Source organism: Ruditapes philippinarum, unplaced genomic scaffold (assembly GCF_026571515.1).
Source record: "Ruditapes philippinarum isolate M1 unplaced genomic scaffold, ASM2657151v2 ctg124_1_1_1_1, whole genome shotgun sequence".
NCBI classification, from domain to species: Eukaryota; Metazoa; Mollusca; class Bivalvia; order Venerida; family Veneridae; genus Ruditapes; species Ruditapes philippinarum.
The window spans coordinates 183,795-205,615 of record NW_026866080.1 but is presented as its reverse complement, the minus strand read 5'-3'; the positions used below and the strand labels follow the sequence as shown (position 1 = coordinate 205,615).

Sequence of the window (21,821 nt, the reverse complement as noted above, 5' to 3'; positions counted from 1 at the left end):
AACGTATATTATTAATAAAAACGTTGTAGTCCCGTAGTATTATTGCGCAATATGCAAATTACTGCTGAAACGATTTACCGCTGTCGAAAAAGTAGGACAGCAAATTATACTACAATAAAGGTGTAACCTCTGAGTTCCAAGACATTATTAGTAGGAAATAAATATTTCTACATTATACAAAACATTATTATTAACAAATCAAAAGTTTTTCGTGACTCTAGGATAACTCGCGCATTAATAAAAGAAGAACTATTTTCGTGACTCATACCGCGGGTTTAGCTGAATATTCAGCAGTTATTAATATATTAGATACAGTACAATGGCTAGTATAAATATCTATTTTTGAAAATGCATGTAAGACACTTTACCGCCATGTAGTCTTTCATGGTAAGGAAGTTATAATATCAGTTCTACTTCCGATTCTTGTGGTTTGTTTACATATTTTACTAGGTCATGATATGAGTTAACCTTCGCTATTCTAAAAATAGATTCTGATTCACCTGTTCTGATTTTTGGACAGGCGATTAGGAAGTACACATTAAACATGTAATTAATAAACCAGCGGATTGTAATGCAATACTTTTAGAAATGCTATACAATTGTAAGAAGCAAACAAGCTGAAAATGGAATTTAGTGTGAAGTTGAAAAGGACAACTAAACACTGTAGTGCTTAAGTGACATTTTAATTAAAATAAAAACGATGTGCTCTGGCCTCTACATCTTTACCTTGTAAATAAAAAAATCTAAGAAATACACTATTAATTGCTGATGATTTTAACCATTTTTTTTAATGAGACATATCCAAGAGAAATAAAAATACAAATGACTTATATTTTATTGTCTGTATGCCCACTATGATATAACACGAAGCAATTCTAAATAGCATTCTCAAATGTATAAATTGTATTATGTTTGAAGTTTATTTGCCTGGATTTATTCTAGAAATATTTCGTTGATAGTTTTTTTTCTATTTACATATCATTTCTTAGAATAAATCGATAAGGACACTGATTTACAAGTTTGACCAGAGTTTTTAGGCATAAATTTCATTCTGTATTTCAGTGCTTGAAAGTAGAAAATCTGAATTATATCAATTTGGGACACAAAATATATTGCTCTACAAATCTCGAACTTGTATGGAACAAATTTTCTCTGTTATATATTTTGTGTTTTGTTTTTGTTTTGTTTTGTTTTTGTTTTTCTAAAAGAAGCCTTAATTAATGTCTCTCCGGTTGCATGTCCGTCGCATTCAGTGCTGCAGCACTTTGATTATATTATCCATTCATTCTTTGTCGCAGTTGCTTCCGCGTTTTGCTTCGCGTAGAAACAAAATTATCTATCTAGTTCTGCCTAAATAGTTTAAGAGTTGGCTTGAAAGATTTCTTGAAATAAAAGAGGCATTTTTTCATGCAAATGCCTTTGTTTGTCATCTTGTCTATTCTATTATTTATGTTAAAATAATCTCAAAATAATTGCTCTCGTCCCCCAAAATGGATTATACATAAAACAAAGTCGATTAAAAGTCTAAAACCTGTATAAGATGTGAAAGATGAAATACAAAAATACATAAATGCTTCATGTAAAACTTCTATATAAATACATTTGGGTTTTGCACTGCTATACCATTCTTACCTTTACTGGACTATCAACGGCATCTTTGATAATTTCTATCCAACCTTTATATGTTGCCTGAAATGCATTCATTCAATGGTTTTTCAAACACTTGTGATTGTAATAATTTATCCCTAACCGCAATGACCACTCCTTACCATGACAACCATCAAACTTGTCCAACTCTGGACAAGTTTGTTTTACATAGGGCCATAAAGGAGCATTGTACAATGATTCCTAAGCAATTTAATGTTTAGGCATATACGGAATACATACTTCGCTAGGACTGTCGACCGAGTCCCTTATGATCTCAATCCAACCCTTGTATGTGGCCTGAAAGTACAGCATAGGTAGCAAGGATGAAGGGCAAGCAACAAGATAGAAAGAATACAATGTCTAATAATTATGTACACAATATATACTACTAAATATCGCCATAACTGGCTATGAAAACTGACATTTTTAAAGTACAGTCGAACCTGTAAGAGCAATAGTACATCGCATTTTTTTTTCTATTTATAAAGTACAGTATGTATAGCCAATCCGAAGCTGTCCGAGCAGATGGACTCTTCATTTTTTCTTAGTATTAAATACAACTTAATATGACAAAACCAGAATAGAAAAAGGGGGCATAATTCTGCAACGCTGATAAGCAGAATTTTTGCTATTGATCAGTATTTTCAAATAGAGAGAATACATGTGTATGTGATTTTTGTGTTCTTTTTTTAAAGAAGTAACATATAAAATCATAAAATAAGAGAAGGAAAATGACATCCAGGGTTATCTGCTTTTAAGTAAAGGATATATTCCAATTTCAATAGCTATCAAGTTTAAAGTGAATATTTTTCATACTTTGAAAAATTTAACAAAATGTTAATCATAGCAAAGATATATCGTAGAAAAAAAGGGCATAACTTTGCAAAATATAATTTTAAGATTATCTGCTTTTGTTTTGTACAAAGATGTCAAGTTAAAAGTGAATGTTTTTATAGCTTCTGAAAAAATTGAGTATTACTTATTATGTGTTACAGGTTTAAGTGATCTTGACTTGTGACCCTTTGACCTTATAATCAGAGAGGAACATAAAGAACTCACCAGGGTTCATTCATATATTAGAGTTTAAATGTTGGCAATTTAATTTAAATAAACAGAAACTATAATAATTATAATGACAAAAGAATTTACCGGCGCAGACACCGAAGAGTGTGTGATGACATAAACTAAAGAAATGGAGCTTATGTTTATCTTTTGAGAGAAATCATGTTACAACGGTGTACATAAGTTTAAAGAATTTAATACGTATGTGAAAGAAAATATACGTTTGTGTGATCAAAACTGACGTAAGTTGTTAAAAAAACATATTTTTTTTTCAAATAATATGTTTTGCAATTATAATATAACGTTTGTGTAATATTCAACGTTAACATTTAAGATGTTTTCCAGGTTTCTGCAACAAAAATGAATATCAGGCTTATCAAAAGAAGTACAACAAAGTGGGTGACAATATCTTCAAGTTAGAATAAAATGGCTACATTTACTTAAAGATTATATCACGTGAATGCTAAAGCCCCAAAAATAATGAAAAAAGGCAATTAAAATTGGCTACATTGACTGTATTGTTCCATTTCTATGCTATGAAGGAATTTTTTAATCTTTTGTTTCCGCTACAAAAAAAAATCTAATAAATATTTTACAGGTTCGACTATATTCAATACTATATTACGTCAAGTTAAACAATAATAAATGACTACACTTAATAGAACAGTGTATAACACTTCAACGATATCACTGTAATATAAGCTAATTTGTTTAATATTTACTACATATATTACAATATTTATATTATTTACTGACAAGTCAACTATAGTCACAACTTTATCCACATAAAACTACTGAACAGGACTTTCTATAATAATATCTAATGCACAAAGCATTGTTTTGAACTGAAGCAAAGCATGCGTTCTTTATGTCAATAGAAATAACAGATAAAACAACAATCATTCTTAGCATACACGTGCTTGCAAATGTGTCCAAAAATGTTTTTTTTTTTCAATGTCTTTGCCTACTATAAAAAGTTCAAATTAGTAATGTGAACTTTGGTTTGATTTGGTTGATGAGCGAGGATGTTTTGAATTTGCAATGTGTATCCCAATAGACTTTTCCAAAATTTACAGTATTATGCAAAATTGCTGACTGGCTAATTGCTTCACTGGGATAATACATTGTCGCTGCCGGTTGACCTGCTTTACACAAAAGGTTTTGTTTGCGATACTGTTTGTGAGCAGTTGACCTAAGGATAATTAATTTACTAAAGATTTTACGGGATATCGTCACTAAAATTTCTCCTCGGACATTGAGTCTTTTGATCATTTGGCTATCACTGCTGATTCAAATGGGATTAAAAGTCGATCACAAGAGGAGAAATTGTAAATAACTAGTAAGTTATTCAGGACAGTCAGTTAGGGGGTCGTCCACTGAGATATAACCAAATACTGTTAATTTTTACATAACAAACAAACAAGTTGATGTCGAATATCTTATTTAAGTTATTATGTTTTTTAAGGCCATAACATATCATATGCTTTGCCTGGTTGATGATATCTCATGATTTGACCATAATGGTGAAAAGAACAGATCAAAAAACAAATAGACAATAAACACACCTGATCTTTTGGTGCAAACTTACACAAAACAATTTACTTTGGCATGAACAGAGTAACTGTACTACGATATTTTGTACTTCAGTTAAACAACGTGCTCTCGTGTAAAAAACTAGGATGTTGAGCGTTGAGCGTTTAGTGCAAATTTCTAATAAACGTTTAAGGTTTCAATAAAAGGTTTGATGAAAATCTACATATATATGCTCGGATTCTCACTGATTTAAGCTGCAAAAGACGGTGATAGCTATACAAATAGAATTTAAAAATTTCCATTTTTGTGTTACTCAATTTTAAAAGTATGTAGCACATTCAAAGCCAAAATCAAATTGTTAAACGTTCATCAATAAGAAAACTATAAGTCTAAAATATTGATATAAAGAAAGAGTATATACATTGGCTATAACAAACAACATCAAAAGCAAACAAGCGAAAAATTAGAGAGAGCCCCATACAAGGATTAGTAGTCCTTCCTGTGAGTTTGTTAATGGGTCTTTCATTTAGGAAAATTTCATTGAATTTATTTGCACTTTGTTATTTGTAGAGTTAATTTTTGACACAGATTTTAGGTCAACAATAAATCATCTAAATAAACGACAATTAAAGAACATCAAAGTTTTGTACGGAATTCTCTTTAGGAAAAAGATACAAAATATATGCTTACTGCTTGAATTTACCAATTGGCATTGCTTTTGTGCCATTTTGTATAATCATTATGTATGGTTGTGCCTTCACCACTCTTGTTGACAATGATTCAATATTTGCTGGAACTTATAACTTTCATGCTGTTTAAACCCTGATGTTGATGTTAAAATCTATTTGGGTGAACAACATCGCTATGTTGCATTATAATATATTTCAAAATGTCGTATACATGTACATTAGCTTTGATATTTCAACATTGCTCTGTAACAATGCTTCAAGAAGAAAATTACTAGATACAGAATCTGCAGGTCACATTTGGCTTCAGAGGGCATTATCTTTAATACGTCGTCTTTTTCAAAAAAATGTATTAAATTTTTTGTCGGAAAGATAACCAAATTAAGATAATATATGGAGGTTTCGCAATTACTCCCTTTTCAGCTCACAAAAGCACAATTGCTGACACTTTGCTTATTTCTATTTTGTCTAGGACCCTATTTCGTCATCCGTATTGCTTGATCATTGTGTATTTTGTTATACGATGCATTACAATTGAACCATAGAATGATAGAATATACCATTAAACTAAATTCGGTAAAATGAAAATATGTTATGGGTTTCTGGACTTTATAAACAGCATATAAGTTGTAACTTCCAGCTAACATTGTAATACTGTGAACAATTGTGATGAAATTGGCGGCATACAATGACTATACCGACCTTTTTTATTTAAATATCATGCCATTGTTTTGTTTTGTGAATACATCAATAAAAATTCTATAAAAAAATGTTCTCATTCTTTTACAGTTTCTGCGTTACCTGGTTATTATTTAGTAAAAAGGAATAAATAGTTTTGATATTGAACATTTTAATGCTTAAGAGCAAATTATGAATAGAACGATGCAATTTACCCCCAAAACATGAAATTTTCCTTTCTCATAAATTGCCGAGTGCAATAATTCTGGTACAGCTGCGATATACTGTGCTCCAAAATCATATATTCATGTCAACAAAGCATTATAATTATAAAATAAATGTTCAAAACTGAAAATGTGGATTTTCATGAATGACACAAGATACTACAGAAAGTTTTAAATTCTAAAAAAGCTGCAATGTTTTATTATATGATAACTATTATATTAGATCACCGCATAGATCGTACATATTACATACACAATTTAGTTCTGTTACAAACTTAAGTACACCTTTAATCATAGAGAAACAATGTAACGGGGTGCATACGGTAACCAAAAACACTACCTGTTCTTTTATGTAATATTTTATCGTTTGAAAAATATCTGTGGTCTTGAGTCATTCGGTAAGCTTATAATCACTGTTAATGAAGTTGGCAATTAGTAGTAATTTAGCAATGCTGTTTGTAAAATAAACGTGAACAATATGAAATCTGCTATTACATGATCAAAATGTTCCAACTTAAACCGTGTTCCTAATTGTTAAATAAAATAAACCATTGTGACATAAATTAAGATTTAAAAATAACTCAATTCAGGTGATTAAATATGCATTCATTTGCCACATAACATAAAGTATCTTTTTAGAAACTGTCAAATACGTTTATCTATTTTCGAATTTCATCAGTCGAAATAAAATAATTGATTTTTCAAAAAAAAAACAACAACACTTAAAAGGTCCACTTACCACTTGGAACAAAGCCAAATAGGCGTTTAACACATTGTCGAAGTTGATTTTGGAATTTACCCAAGTATAATTTTGAGCAAAACATTCAGACATATTCGGAACAATAGACGCATTTAATCTAGTTCCCTCTTCATCCACACATTTAAAGAACTTTCCAGAAAAGAATTGCACCCCAACTATGCAGAATATGAGCCAAAAAACTATACACACAACGAGTACATTGAAAATAGATGGTATCGCTTTGATGAGCGCATTCACAACCACCTGAAAATAAACAAAACCCATATATATAAAGGTAGATATTTTCGCAGATAATATGCAAGAACAAAAGTACATAAAGAGTACAAAATCGGAGAAATCAAGCAAGATGTTTTTCAATCAACATTTTATATCAAAGTTTAATAACAAGTAAAGGTGTACAATGTATTACATATTATCGAAATCACAACAAAACATGAATAGATGATGTGCTGTTGTTGTTTTCTAATAGAGCATTCATGAGTCGTTTCAACCATATGCAACAGCTGTATCAGAACGACTAAACCATTTAGACATGAAACTTTTCAATCGTTATAACATCAAGACATGCAGTAACATTAATTGAATTTCACACCTTATAAATGTAACAAATAATTTCCAAACATTTGCATCAGGTGATGTTCCAGTATAAATCATTATTTGATCCAATCTTATCAATTTGGTCCCGCTCTAATTTTCTGAGAAAACAATCCGAATTAAAAGAATATGTACTCCATCTAGCATTCTCGTTTCATTTTCTAAGTCCAAATAATCTTTGTTTTACAAATCCAAACTGTAGTCTATCTAGACTTGTTGTTATTTTTTGTGTCCAGACGTTCCATATCAAATCCATATTGTACTTAACATATAACTTTAATATAACACCAACAATCTATTGATTGTGTGTGTTTTCTCCTATAAAGAGTCCATTATACATTATTCTATACCATACTAATTCTATTTGATTCGTACACAGCTGGCAAATCTACATTGCTAGCGCCTCGTACAATATAGGCTAAACAGCTGGGTACTCCTCCGATGGAATTAAGTATTGTACTCAACACTGTATATGAACCTTACAATGTTCAAATACACAGTATACCTACCAGATTTGTCATACAAAGGCAAACAGCCAATAAACTTAATGAATTTTTGAAGAATTTTATCGTGAGCGAACAATATCTTATTATAGATAACACCTTATTCATTTCCTTTACAATAAAAACGTCTTACTCTCATTCCCTCCCATCTTGATACAGCTCTAAGGGGTCTAAAAGCTCTCAGCGTCCTCATGGCTTTCAGAGACTCGGCGTCTCCAATATTAAACACCTTTGCAATAACCATAATAATTGAAATCTGAAAACAGAAACTTTCCTAAGTAAACAATTTTGGCGAAAAAGAGCCCAACGAAACATCGTTTGAGTGAATTTTGTGAGCAGGGGTTCAGCTGTATCTGATAACATATTACATAAATAAATGTCCGGCTGTACTTATTATTTCACTAGTAACTTAGAGATGTACTGATAATGAATATCTCCGCGTGGATTCAAACCCCGTCAGGGGCCAGTCGTTGTTTCCTTGAGCAAGAAACTTCACACACATTTCTCAGTACTGATTGGTTCCAGGAACTGATTCGAGAGTGTGTCTATTAGCTTATAGCTTCCTACACAATCAAACTAAAATAAATTCTGTATCTTAAATGGGATCTTGAAACATCTTAAAATGCTTTAATTGATCATAATTTGATATAAAGTTTTTTGCTTCAATATGTAGGCAAGTAAAGATATTCTTGTTACATATATACATGTATTAGAATTTACAGAAATATACTGATATACATTAAATTGATGATAAATTTACTCACAGCAACGATCACAAAATCGAGCCAACACCATGCATCTGTAAAGTAGAACTTCCAACCGAATGCAAACCACTTTAGAAACATTTCTAGAAGAAAGACAACGGTGAAAACTTTGTCCATGTATTCAAGAATTAACGATAGCGTTGGCCTTTCTGACAAATAAATATCCTCTAACGCCTGTAATATAATAAAAATGATTTAAGTAATTGTTCTTAAAACTAAAAATATAAATTGTCATTCGTTTCTTCTAACATAATTATGATACAAAATTACGTCAGTGCTATATTTCATTTCCTGTTCACTTTTATTAAATCTAGTTACAAGATCAAGAAGACTTAACGTCTTGAAATAACCTATACAGTATTTGACAGAATAGTTTCTTTTTCTCTTTTTCTTATGACAAACAATTTGCACGATTCTTTGATGGTCATTTTATTTGAACATAAACAAAACATACTCACCAGAGCTAAACTGCTAGTCAAGATCATCGTGATGATGAATGTTTCAAAGTATTTATGCTGAGTTAATCTGTAGGCCTTGCATCTCCATTCCCACCAGAACTTTCCTATTGTCGTTTCTTCAACTGTCCGACAACATTTGATCTTTCTTTTAAACACACTACAAAAGCAGTCATCGGGATATTCCGCAAACTCAACATCCACTTCGTTTATCTCCGGATCACCGTCCAGCTCTACTTTTTTCAAACTTTGAGTTTCAGCGTCTGACACGGACGACGCGTCGGAATCCGAGGCCAAACTTTTTCTATCAGAGGCCCGACTCGGAGTTCTTGTCGATGGTTCTGACAGCTAGAAGATGAAAAGCAAGAGTATTGGTACTGATTTTGCTTACTAAAAACTGAATATCTTCTTGGTACTAAAACATTAAATATCTTCTTGGTATTGTTTTTGCTTACTAAAACATTAAATATCTTCTCAGTATTGTTTTTGCTTACTAAAACATTGAATATCTTCTTGGGTATTGTTTTTGCTTACTAAAACATTGAATATCTTCTTGGTATTGTTTTCGCTTACTAAAACTTTGAATAGCTTCTTATAAAGATTTTTATTCGGTAATCCCAGTCGTTGCTGTTCAAATAGAGCTCAAGTCTACAATAAATATTTTGTTCAAAGATTTGTCGTTCCTTTTTGAAAAATGTTAAACAAGGTTAAAATCATGACTTCTTATTTTTAAACAAAATAAGTTATCATTTTATTCTGAGTAATTATAGAAAAGTTACCATGGCATCCACTGTATCCCCATTCAATTCTGTAACAAAAATTGAAACCTTTTTGAGAAACTTTATTTTTTTTTAATTTAAAAGAGCAATTGTTGACATTTGTTAAGTTTTTAACGATTAATATAAGAACTGACATGAATTTTCATTTCAACCATTGCCTTAACACACACATCTGGTTTATGATGTCATGTTTTAGATGCGCATTTTAAACAAGAGGGCCATGATGGCCCTGAGGTCGCTCACCTGTATATAGGCCAAACTTGGAAGACACCCAATAGAAGATGTTTCATGATGTTAAGTTTTTACTACACAAATATAATGTAAAACAATGACCTCTGCCCCCCCCCCCCCATCCCCGGCAGGGCCAATTTTAATACAAGGGCTTTTATTTGAACAAACTTGGTAGACACCCAAAAGAAGATGTTTCCTGCTAAACATCTAACCTCTAGCTCATTGGGTTTTTTAAAAGAAGATTTTTAAGTTTTTACTATACAAATATTAGGAAAATCAATGACCCCCGGGGCGGGGCCAATTTTGACCCCAGGGCTTTTATTTGAACAAACTTTGTAGACACTCACTAGAAGATGTTTCATGCTTAACATCTAAACTCTAGCTATTTGGGTTTTTTCAAAGAAGATTTTTTAAGTTTTTGCTATACACACATAAAGAAAATCAATGACCCCCGGGGCGGGGCCAATTTTGACCCCCAGGGCTTTTATTTGAACAAACTTTTGTAGACACCCATTAGAACATGTTTCATGCTAAATATCTTAGCTCTAGCTCTTTGGGTTCTTTAAAAGAAGATTTTTTAAGTTTTTACTATATGCATATAGGGAAAATCAATGACCCCCTAGGGGCGGGGCAAATTTTGACCCCCAAGGCTTTCATTTGAACAAACTTTGTAGACACTCACTACAAGATGTTTCATGCTTAATATCTAAACTCTAGCTATTTGGGTTTTTTCAAAGAAGATTTTTTAAGTTTTTGCTATACACACATAAAGAAAATCAATGATCCCCGGGCGGGGCCAATTTTGACCCCAGGGCTTTTATTTGAACAAACTTTGTAGACACCCATTAGAACATGTTTCATGCTAAATATCTTAGCTCTAGCTCTTTGGGTTCTTTAAAAGAAGATTTTTTAAGTTTTTACTATATGCATATAGGGAAAATCAATGACCCCTGGGGCGGGGCAAATTTTGACCCCCAAGGCTTTCATTTTAACAAATTTTGTAGACACTCACTAGAAGATGTTTTATGCCAAATATCTAAGCTTTAGCTCTTTGGGGTTTTTTTTCGGTTGCCATGGCAACCAGAGTTCTGCATGGAATTAAATTCTTTGAACAATTTTTAAAGATGACCACCAAAGAAACATTCCTGTGAAGTTTGGATGAAATTGGCTTGGTGGTTTATGAGGAGATGTCATTTAAAGTAAAAGTTTACGGACGGGCGGACGGACGACGGACGGACGGACGGACGGACGGACGCCGGACGAAAAGCGATCACAAAAGCTCACCCTGTCACTTTGTGACAGGTGAGCTAAAAATATACGAAACTGTTATACTCGTATCATGTTGACTGTACCTTTATAACAGATTAAAATATTTTGGTTTTTCCTTAGCTTATCCGTAGGTATAATCCATCTCATACAGCTACAGCCTCGTAAATAAGCGCAACTGGTTGACTAATCTATTGTGACTAGTAGTGCACCGTGAAGTTATGACGGTAAAAGTTTGTTTGTACCTACGGATTAGCTGGGGGAAAACCCACATTTGTCGAGTTCCGGAGAACATCTGCTTGGACGAATGTTTTCTAATTTCATATTAACTGTATTACCACCATTAGAGGAAAGATTAATATAATATAAACGCGTATATATGCGTATTTCTAAACGTTTAATGAATGATATAGTTACCGACTTTAATGTAAATACAAATCAATTTTCTTGCGTTGCAGCATAATACTGCATGGTTTATCATTTAAATTCCTTAAATAATAAATCAGACATTTATGCCTCCGTGCTTTCATTTTACTGCGAGGATGAACTCTCCGACAATGCTTTCAAAATTAAATAAATCGATTTTCTAAATATGCTGAAATGCACTTATTGTACATTTAGCAATTTTTTATCATTTGAAACGGTAACAAGTGAACAAAAAGAAATGAAATCATGAATAAATAAAAACATGCATATTGTAGACACGCGTCTGGTTATGAGATTTAATGAAAGCTCATGATATACCATGCTCCCTAGCACCGCCTAAAATAATATTCCATTTTCAACACTATTCTCGGATTTATTGATCTTGAAGGAAAAGACAAACTTAAATAAATAATAAAACGAAACAAAAATACTTAAACGGTAAATAAATAAATAAATAAATAAATAAATAAATAAATAACAAAATAAAATCAGTAAATAAAAAACCTGAGTAGTCAAATAATGTGACTGGGCTGTTCACATTCCGCGTTATCATCTGTAAATTATACCTCATTTATTTGATGCTTGACAATATTTTTTAACGTTTGAAATTTCATTTACTATGTGCTAAATCAACCTTCATATCACTTCTGAATACTGTATAAACGAGTCGCAATTTAAAATCGTAATAAAGTGTTAATAAAACTTTTTAAATATAAAAATTGATGAAGCATAGGGTTATGAATTTGTTAATTATCTTAATCCGTTATTTCAGTGTAAATCATGACATCAAAATAAAAATTATTCATATAAGCTAAAATAAGTATTTCATATGAAAAAAATACAACTATATAAATAAATTGATCCAAAGCATAAGAATCAATGATAGCGAGGGTGAACAAGTTTTAATTTTATCAAACTATTGTAAAGAGATATAAGTCTGACTATATAAAGCGTATAAAATAAAGAAATATTTCATAACTACAATACATAAAATAAAGTTTTCTTTCTTATGTCATTAGTAAAGAGTGTAATTATATACAAGCTACACATGTTAATTGGTATGTTAGTGCAAGACAATTTGGACCTGGTTTAGTAGTGGGAGTCACGTGACCATTTTCATCAAGCGTCATTTCGCACACATTGCCATTACCAATGACGGTGCCATCGAGCATTGTCCCGTTCTTCCCATTCGTGTCAACATTCACCGGTAACGCTCGTTTACCTTCTTTAGTTCTTTTCACTAATACAATCAAGTGAACCTTCACCCAATTTCCAAACCTACATTCAAAAATTGTTAAAATGATACAGTTTATGTTTTTTAATAATCTTTATTTAATTAACAGTATGTCATTAATCAGAATGAATCAAAGCAAACCGTGACTCATAATGATGATTAAGTGTAATTCATTGTTGCAATCAACTTATTTATACAAATAATCCATTTCAAGGACTTAACCTCATACTCATTATTCATAGTATTTTATACAGCTAATACTGATGATATTATTTTTCACAAAATCAACTACAGTTTATCCAATTAAAATTTCAGTTTCTGTTTATTCAAATACCTCTTACCTGCAAAATCATCTGATCCAAAAGAACACCTAATTCAATGATATGAAATGATATAACAATTTGACATTACCTTGAAAATCTGTTAAAAGCTTCTGCCAGTTTGTTTGGTGAACCCGCTTCCTCCTCGCCAGAATCGCTGGCCAAATTCTCAGTCCCAAATGAGGAGATCAGTAAGGCAAGAAACAAATTGAGGACCTTCAAAAGACATATTTGAATTCACAGGAGGTACAAATAAAGATTTCATAGACTCAAATGTGTTTTCTTAAAGGTATTTAACATTAATCATGCAACATTTTTCTTCAAAGAAAATCAAAGAACAAATCAAAATATATACATTCTTTTAATATACATTTGTATCTAAAGGGAAAAATAAGTTATTAAACATTAATCATACATACATTAACATGTAAACTAATTTCAAGTGCACTGAAAAATGTACTTTTAACTTTCTTTATGAGCTGTTTCTGATCAGAAAAAGTCACTTCGGTCACATTTTGTTTTGTTTTCTATCATTACTTGATATGGTAACCTTTAAACTGCTACAACAAAAATGATTAGTCTTTGTTACGTGCAGTAAAGAGCACATCCAGGCATAATCCTGTTTGCGCACTAGCTTTAAATTCTTTAATCTTAATATCCCCAAAATTGATTATGAATAAATAAAAAAAATTAAAGTCTGTCGTATTATGAAATTATGCAGCAGGGTAAAGGTTTATAAATTCAAAAGAACTTACCACTAAGTTTCCTATCACATAGGTCAGCAAGAAGAAAGGTATGCACACATTTCCATTAGCTCTTATGCAATACCACATAGAATCTATCCATTCTCCACACAATACCCTAAACACTATCATAAACGAATGCAAAAAATCTTTAAAACACCACCTCGGAAGTCCTTCCTGCGTTTCCACAATATAATATTTATCATAGTTCTGGGAGAACAACTGCTGTCCCATTACTGCGAATATGAAAATGACTATTCCTAAAACAAACGTTAGGTTGCCTAAAGCTCCCAAAGTTCTAGCCACAATACTGATGAGCATGTTTAACGTCTGCCATGACTTTGCAAGTTTAAACACACGCAGCTGAAATAGACAAGAAATACGACATGAGTAAAAAAGATACACATGCTATTGATACGGATATGGAGACAAATTTTAATGAATAAAGAACACACCACACACACTTGTTATGATTTGGAAATCAAATTTTGATGAATAAAGAACATACACATACATTTGATATAGTTATGAAATCAAAATCGTAATGAATGAAACAAACACGCATTTGATATGGTTATGAATTACAAATTCTTTTGAGTAAAGAACATACATTTGATATGGGTATGGAAACAAGTTGTTATATGAAAGAGATCATACATAAGATTTGTTTATAGATACAAAATGTTATGAGTGAACATACAGCTTATAAATCTGGTAATAAAATGTGATGAGTAAAAGAACACACGCAAATGAAATGGGTGAGGAAGTAAAATGTCATGAGGAAAAGGCTCATGTGTTTATAGAAGTTGACCAACAGGCTCGAAAAATGTTTTGTTCAATGTTTTCAGTAAAATATAAAACCACTTAAAATAGAAACGTATTATGCAATTGTTATTAATAAATACCTTTGTTTAGTACTTAGTACAATATTTACAATATCTGATCTATATCTGTTATATAAAACAATGGGTATATCAATTCAAAGAGTACAAATATTTCACTTAAGTTTGGATTTAATAAAACTAAATATACATTTTAACTTACCAAACGGAAAGTCCTGAGGACCGAGAGGCCCTTCACGCCTTCTAATAACATTTCTAAAAAACTTAGTGTTACAATGAAAAAGTCAAAACAGTTCCAACCATCTTTTAAGTACTTCATTAAACCAAGAGCTACGATCTTCAGGAATGCTTCTGCAGCAAATATATAAGAACACACCTGAAATGTAAATAGTATGTTAAGCCGGTGTTGGGGTGAGGGTAGACGGAAACTTGAATTTACTACTACCGTTCTCCAAAACGAGTTGATTATTTTTAAATATTGATGTGTAGAGAGAGAGACCCTTCATTTTTTACAGTAGTTTGAAAATATACTGAAGAGAAAATACTAAATAAAATACATTTTATAAAATGTCATCATCATAATTTAAAAATGGTAACTTAAAACATGGTAGAATATGATAAATAGTCAGAATTATAATTATAAAAATATATAGATACATTTGAATAATATATAGTCACTGACTGACATGGTTTTTATGGGTGACACTGTTTTTAAAAAATTGACCTAGCAAATTATAGGAAAGGCGGTGCTAAATGCATATTTTAGATATGGATAATATTACAATATCAATATTTTATATGCTATTATTGTTTTTAGATAACTTTAAACTTACTTGGTTACCCATTTCGAGAGTACGTCCCATTTCTGGAGACATACCATGCTGATCTGCAGCCATGAAAGCAGTATTAGCTAAAATGCATAGAGTGATAAATAAATCCACAAACGCGTCGAGAATTATAAATCCAACCCACTCTTGAATTTTTGCAAACCATCTTGGGACCTCCCAACTACACAGTAATCGTTCTACTTTATCTTTTAAAGGTTCCTTCTCTATGCTGAATATGCTTCCACTAAATCCACTTTTCCTTCTTGATGCGACCTCAACGTGATCAATAAGCTCTCTCAGGACCATAACATCTGTAGATTGAGCAACAAAAATTGCAATAAAAAATCAATACAAAATCAATCAACGGTCAAATGAGTTATTTACTTCCGGAGCAGTTATGTTTACAAAACAGATTTGAATTTCGACAAGGCCATCTTTAGTTACTAAGTTCTTTTTATAACAATGCAAACAGTAAATAAATGCTACGTTTTTTTAATTAGAAATTACAGCTCAGCACAATGAGATTTCGATAACGCTTGGTTCCCCTAGACCTGCTGATTCTTTTAAATAGACGTATACAGCTTTTTTCTATAGAATTGTTCAGTTATGACTTTGGAAAATATAAAAATGAAAATAGGGATATCGATAAGTCAGACTACAGTATAAAGCCTGCATAGACTACGGGCGTGGAGACTGAACTGGAGGCAAAGAATTAAAACTTCTGGTGAAGGGTTATTTAAAACGGATTGCACAAGTTATTACAAAAAGAAAAAGACTCTTTAAAAAGTAATTTTATCAAGTAATAAAACAAGAAAATTAAAAAATACAAATCATTAAAAAAAAACACAAAAACATCGATTAAAAGTGTTAATATCAATTTTTGTTTGACAGAAAAAGAAACAATGTGTCTATAACAAACATATACCTTTAGGATCTACTTGCGAAGCACTAGGCGTTCTGCATGAAGCCTTTGATCTTTTACTTAGCTCGCAGTCGGAATCATCCTGCAGGAAAGGAACTGTATTTGAATGGCATGTAATTAACAAAATAAATATTTACCTTATTCAATTTTTGAAGTGAAACTGCCAACTAACGATAATGACAAAAGCAAATATTACTTTACCAGTACTTTTTTCTCCATAATGAAAAGGTTTTTTTCAATTATTATTATTTGTTTTGGTCTGCTGGTCACAATGTATCATTAGAATAAGAACTCATATCAGATAATTATGGCGATACAGAAGTCGAAATGACCTTAACAAAATCGCATACTTATTCTTCTGAAGGATGAACGTTCTCCAATCCTCCTTCTAGTTTAAGACTACACCACTAACTGAGTTACACACTTTGTAATATATTTTTACAATATATCAACAGTTTTATATGCATTTTTAACAAACTTATTTGAAAGAGTTTGGTAAAATTCTGAATCTATATCATTAAAGATTATATTAATGGAAGTCATACTTTCAACAAGGAAGCACACATCAAACAAGACGAACAAAATGTTATTAATAATATTATTAATATTGAGACGTTTATTCAGGGGTTAGTCCAAATAAATTAGTACAAGATATAGTAAGATACAGTAACTCATCAATTAAAGCTGCACTAGCAAATGAATATGCTTTGTAGAAATACAATTAAGCTAGCAAAAAGGGTTAAGCAAGTTACAATATAATTATAAGGCTCAGTGAGACATTACGAAACATATCGCAATGCGCTTTTATCTCCATTTGACTTATTTTTGTGACTAAATTCTTATTATTTCGTACTGACTTAATAAACAACTTGTATGTTTACACACAAATGTACACACAAATCATTAAGCGTTAAGTAATATAACCTAGAAGAAATTGCATGCTGAAAGTAGTTCTTAATTGTCTAAATTTTGGAATTCAGTAAAACGATTTGTAGCTGAAGATTCATAAAGAAGAACCAGTAAGAGATACTTGGCAAAACGGTGACAAAAATATGACTAGCTGAGGCAAAACAACAAATTTACTGTTGTACAATATTGTTGAATAGATTTCTACTCTGCTTTCACTCACATTTTCATCCAATTTTGACTTATCCAAGCAAACACCAGGAGATAAATGATGTTTATTTCTCTCAAATGCTCCCATCAACATTGATAATTTGTCTTTGTCCGGCGAATGAGGGGAGTGCCTATGTGAACCCCTACTTGTCACGGACGCATAGCTACTACGACGAGACGAATCATCAAAAGCCCTCCTCATGGAAGCTCTTCTTGCCAGCATTGAGAATTTTGAAGGTAAATTGCATAGTTTTATATCATCAGAGGAAGGGGTAACTGCATTGGAATCATCGGCATACGGCAGATTTAGGGCTTCCAAATGTACGGGAACCAATGGTTGTCGCTCAGCATGTTGACGTAGTGATTTTGCTATTTTTAGACTTAATCTGGATTTCCGCCTTTTGGAATAAGGGGAGCCTGGCAAGCTGAAACTAGCCTGCAAATAAGAGAGGTGTGTCGACATAACTTAAACCACACATAAAGCTTTAAGCTCGTTGTAACATCTAAAGGCAATTAAGCACACATACAGGATCTTACACATTTCTATTTTTCATATTTAATTTATTCAATCAGTTTCAAATTATAGAACGAAATGGAGACCAAACCAAGAACGTTCGAAATGGATTTTCCTTTTATAATTTTCTACTTAGGAGTTCAATAAAGTTAAAAATAGAAATGTTTTAAATTCTATGCATCACATGTTTTGTTTCTAACATTGTATTTATTCATTTTTTTTAATTATTTAGCCCTCAACCACCTAGCGGTGACAAATCTATCAATGCGACCAGTACATACAAAGACCAGCAAACACATCCGTGGCGTCCAATCATGCTCTACACTGATCAGTCAGTATTCGTACTCATTTTGAAAATTTCCCTAACATGACCAATGCTTTTGTATACATTGTCTATAGACAAGTCCATTTAAGATATTTAGCGTGATAGGGTTTATGAAAAGAAAACGAATTCGTTGAATATTGAATTTGGATTTCACGAATAGAAATAAAACATGTGATATCGGAAGATTTTTAATGCTGTTAGTAAATGAATATTGTCAAGAAGTTCTCAATACATGCCTGGTTGTTAATAACTTGTTAACAAGGCTGTTAGATAACTTTGGCATATATTAATGAATATGGTGACTGATTTATGCCATGTCGTATTTTCGCTCCGTGGAGTTACTTTGTTGTATTTCCGTGTTTTCGCTTGTCTCCCCGCAGAGCAAAAGTACGACAAAAAAATGGTCACTTTGTCGTACTTTCGTGTCTTCGACAAATCAGCCACTATATAAAATCGCTTGAGCCATATCATGCTTCTTTTGAAAAAACTTTATTTTTATTCCAATATCCTATGAAAATGATAACCTTTCTTAAAAACAACAACAACAAAACAATGTACCGCCAATTAAATACTAAAGGAGTGTTTTATATAAATCAATTGGCATCCCTTCGAGAATTATCCAAAACTTATTTATCTGTAAATTGTACGAGCAAACATCTTTACATTTTCATATCTTTTGGAAGAAAAATAAAGGCAAACCCTCTTTGTGTTAAACTGATTATTCAAGGCTCCCACTGTTATTGGTAGGCCAATAGGTGTTAATTACACTTTATTATAGGAATGAAGTTAATCCACACTTTTAATAATAACCTTATTTGTAGCAACTCTTAGAAGATTTTGGTCCTCAAAGTGCTTCTCTGACTGAAGCGAGATTCTATCAACACTGTCTTCTACAGGACTAAACGGAGGTTCGCTTGCATTTGATGCATTACTAGGACTCTTAGCAGCAAGTTCGTCCACTATCTCTTCAAGTTCTTCCACCAAGTTGTCTATTTTCGTCTGCAAAAACACGTATATATAATTATGTTCATTAGACATAAAATGTTCTGACGAAACACAGTGAAGACATAACTGCATGATAAGTTGATTATGAAAGTGTACATGCAGATTTAATTCATTTTAATGAGTGTATGAAAGAAGCTTGGTTTTGGGTATACAGCTATTGTCAAATTATCAACACCACATCACAAAAACAATCAATAAGATGTATGAAGAGTTATATATAAAGCACCTAGTCAACACCCTGCATTTGTTTTAGCATAGATCGAGTTTTAAAAATAATGTTCTTGGTTAAGCAATCTAAGTGGGACTTTTGCGCTCAGTGCACATGGAAAGAGCCTTGTGAAACGTCATTCAACGTCATCAAATTAACGCAAGGTTCACCAATATAAAGCGATCTGTTCAACCTCGTTGTTAAATTAACTTAGAAACATAGACTTTGCATGTTTTTTTTTTTGTTTTGTTTTTTGATTTACCAATATTGCTAGAAAACAGTTTGTCTATTAACATGAATATGCTAAACAGAATAGAAAACATTTATTTGAAACAATTTTTGTTGTTGTTTTTTTTTGTTAATTTAAATGAAAAACATATAACTTGTTCTGCATATTGCTAATTTTTGCAGCATGTAAAATTCATCTGACGCTGAATTCTTTAAATTAGATTTGTGTCAATTATTTTTCTTTTTATGGCAAGAATGGCTGGATTAAGAGAAATGAGATATGTTTAAGTGAATACACCGAAAATGAAAGCAATTCAGTAACACAAATCTTGAATTAAATGATGTAAATGGTGTTGAAGAATTCTTTGTTTGCAATGCATGATCATTTTACTCTACATTTCAAGGAATGATATGATAGTATAATGATATGATAGTATACATAAAACATCTTCTAAAAATGGAAATTACAACAAATAAAATATAATAATATTCCAACAAACACTTCACAAATTCAAAAGAAAAAAATCAAAGGAAAACCATATTCTATTTAAACTTAAAAACATAGATTAAAAGCACAAAGAATGAAAACTATCATAATAATATTTACAGTAAACTCCGCTAATAACGATAGTCAGGGGACCATCGAGTTTATATAGAGGATATTTGTTTAGTTCAGTGTAAGATCAGAATATATTTCAACGAGTGAGCACCAAAAGGTATATTTCACGAGTGGCGCAGCCACGAGTGAAATATGAACTTTTGGTGTTCACGAGGTGAAATATATTTCGATCTTACATTAAACTAAACAAATTTTCTTTTTATTATATGTAAAGAAACGTTTAAAAAGACATTTCAACTTAGTACTAAATGAAAAGGGCGCCAAATAATAATACAACGTGACGTCATTTACGACGTCACGTCATTAAGTTGGTTTCCAGTACTGTGAACGCTTGTATTTCACTGAAACAACGTACTGGGCTCAAATATTCAAAACAGTGAAATTATCAAATCGATAATTTCACTGTTTCACACAGTGAAATCACCAGTTTTTAACTCACTGATATATTTCTATAAACCACCGAAAAGCATGTAATAAATCATTATAATCCGGATATCGTTATATCCGAGAGGCGATAATTTTGAAAACTAGAGTCGGGACCGCGGCAACATCATCGTTATAAGCGGTATATCGTTTTAAGCGGTATATCGTTATAAGCGATATATCGTTATAAGAAACATTGTTACAGATGGAGTTTACTGTAAAATGAAAAACGCGTATTACAGAAAGGCACATGCTTTTTTATTCTTATTTGTTTTTATAAAAGTGTATAAAACTACACTAGGCTATCTGCTATCTGTAAAATATTTATTTGTCACTTCATTATAATCATAGCATAAAATAAAAGAATAAAATTAAATGAAATAATGATAGTTGTACATTTCAAATAACGTATTAATCTCCCGTCACATTTCGTATACCATCAGTTAATTTGATAATAGGCTAACCTTGGTTTACAACCCTCCACCATATGTTAGTGACATTGTACGAGTATATATAGCATCGTCATTTTATTGCATTTTACTGATTCACACGTATGGATTCGAAATATTGTTTATCCGAACACTGCTTAAACATGAACTTCATCAAGTAGTCGAGTTGTTTCCTAACAAAAAGGGTTATCGATGGATTTCATTTGATCAAGAATTTAAAAAATTCCAATCTTTCCAAATATCTTCATATATCTTTATAAAAGTGTGAATATCTTCTTTTAAGTAATAACTTACTCTATATGCATCAAAACTTTTGAATCTTAGACAATCTTTCCAATTTCTATACATAAAATGACCCTCCAATCTCGATTACCTAATGAACCCACCACCAAGGTGAAAATACCACAAATATCTATATGTGTATAATGGGTGGCTCCA

The 21,821-nt window shown here is 31.6% G+C and overlaps 1 protein-coding gene across 18 annotated transcripts in view; it reads right to left on the bottom strand.

Annotated features, from left to right (window-relative positions):
• LOC132731243 (sodium channel protein para-like) overlaps positions 1–21,821 on the bottom strand; it is a 125,214-nt gene that overhangs the window by 17,429 nt on the left and 85,964 nt on the right. For 11 of the 18 annotated variants that reach the window (XM_060717387.1, XM_060717388.1, XM_060717389.1 and 8 more), the window contains 14 exons: positions 19,262–19,450; positions 17,626–18,048; positions 16,500–16,578; positions 15,581–15,885; positions 14,950–15,123; positions 13,918–14,268; positions 13,254–13,378; positions 12,693–12,886; positions 9,686–9,714; positions 8,910–9,254; positions 8,452–8,625; positions 7,821–7,943; positions 6,570–6,833; positions 1,633–1,689 (listed from right to left, as the gene is read on the bottom strand). In XM_060717387.1, coding sequence (XP_060573370.1) covers positions 1,633–1,689; positions 6,570–6,833; positions 7,821–7,943; positions 8,452–8,625; positions 8,910–9,254; positions 9,686–9,714; positions 12,693–12,886; positions 13,254–13,378; positions 13,918–14,268; positions 14,950–15,123; positions 15,581–15,885; positions 16,500–16,578; positions 17,626–18,048; positions 19,262–19,450 — 2,832 coding nt within the window. Of the gene's footprint in view, positions 1–1,632; positions 1,690–1,887; positions 1,945–6,569; positions 6,834–7,820; positions 7,944–8,451; positions 8,626–8,909; positions 9,255–9,685; positions 9,715–12,692; positions 12,887–13,253; positions 13,379–13,917; positions 14,269–14,949; positions 15,124–15,580; positions 15,886–16,499; positions 16,579–17,625; positions 18,049–19,261; positions 19,451–21,821 lie in introns of all 18 variants that reach the window. The other 7 variants (XM_060717384.1, XM_060717390.1, XM_060717399.1 and 4 more) reach the window with 3 other exon arrangements.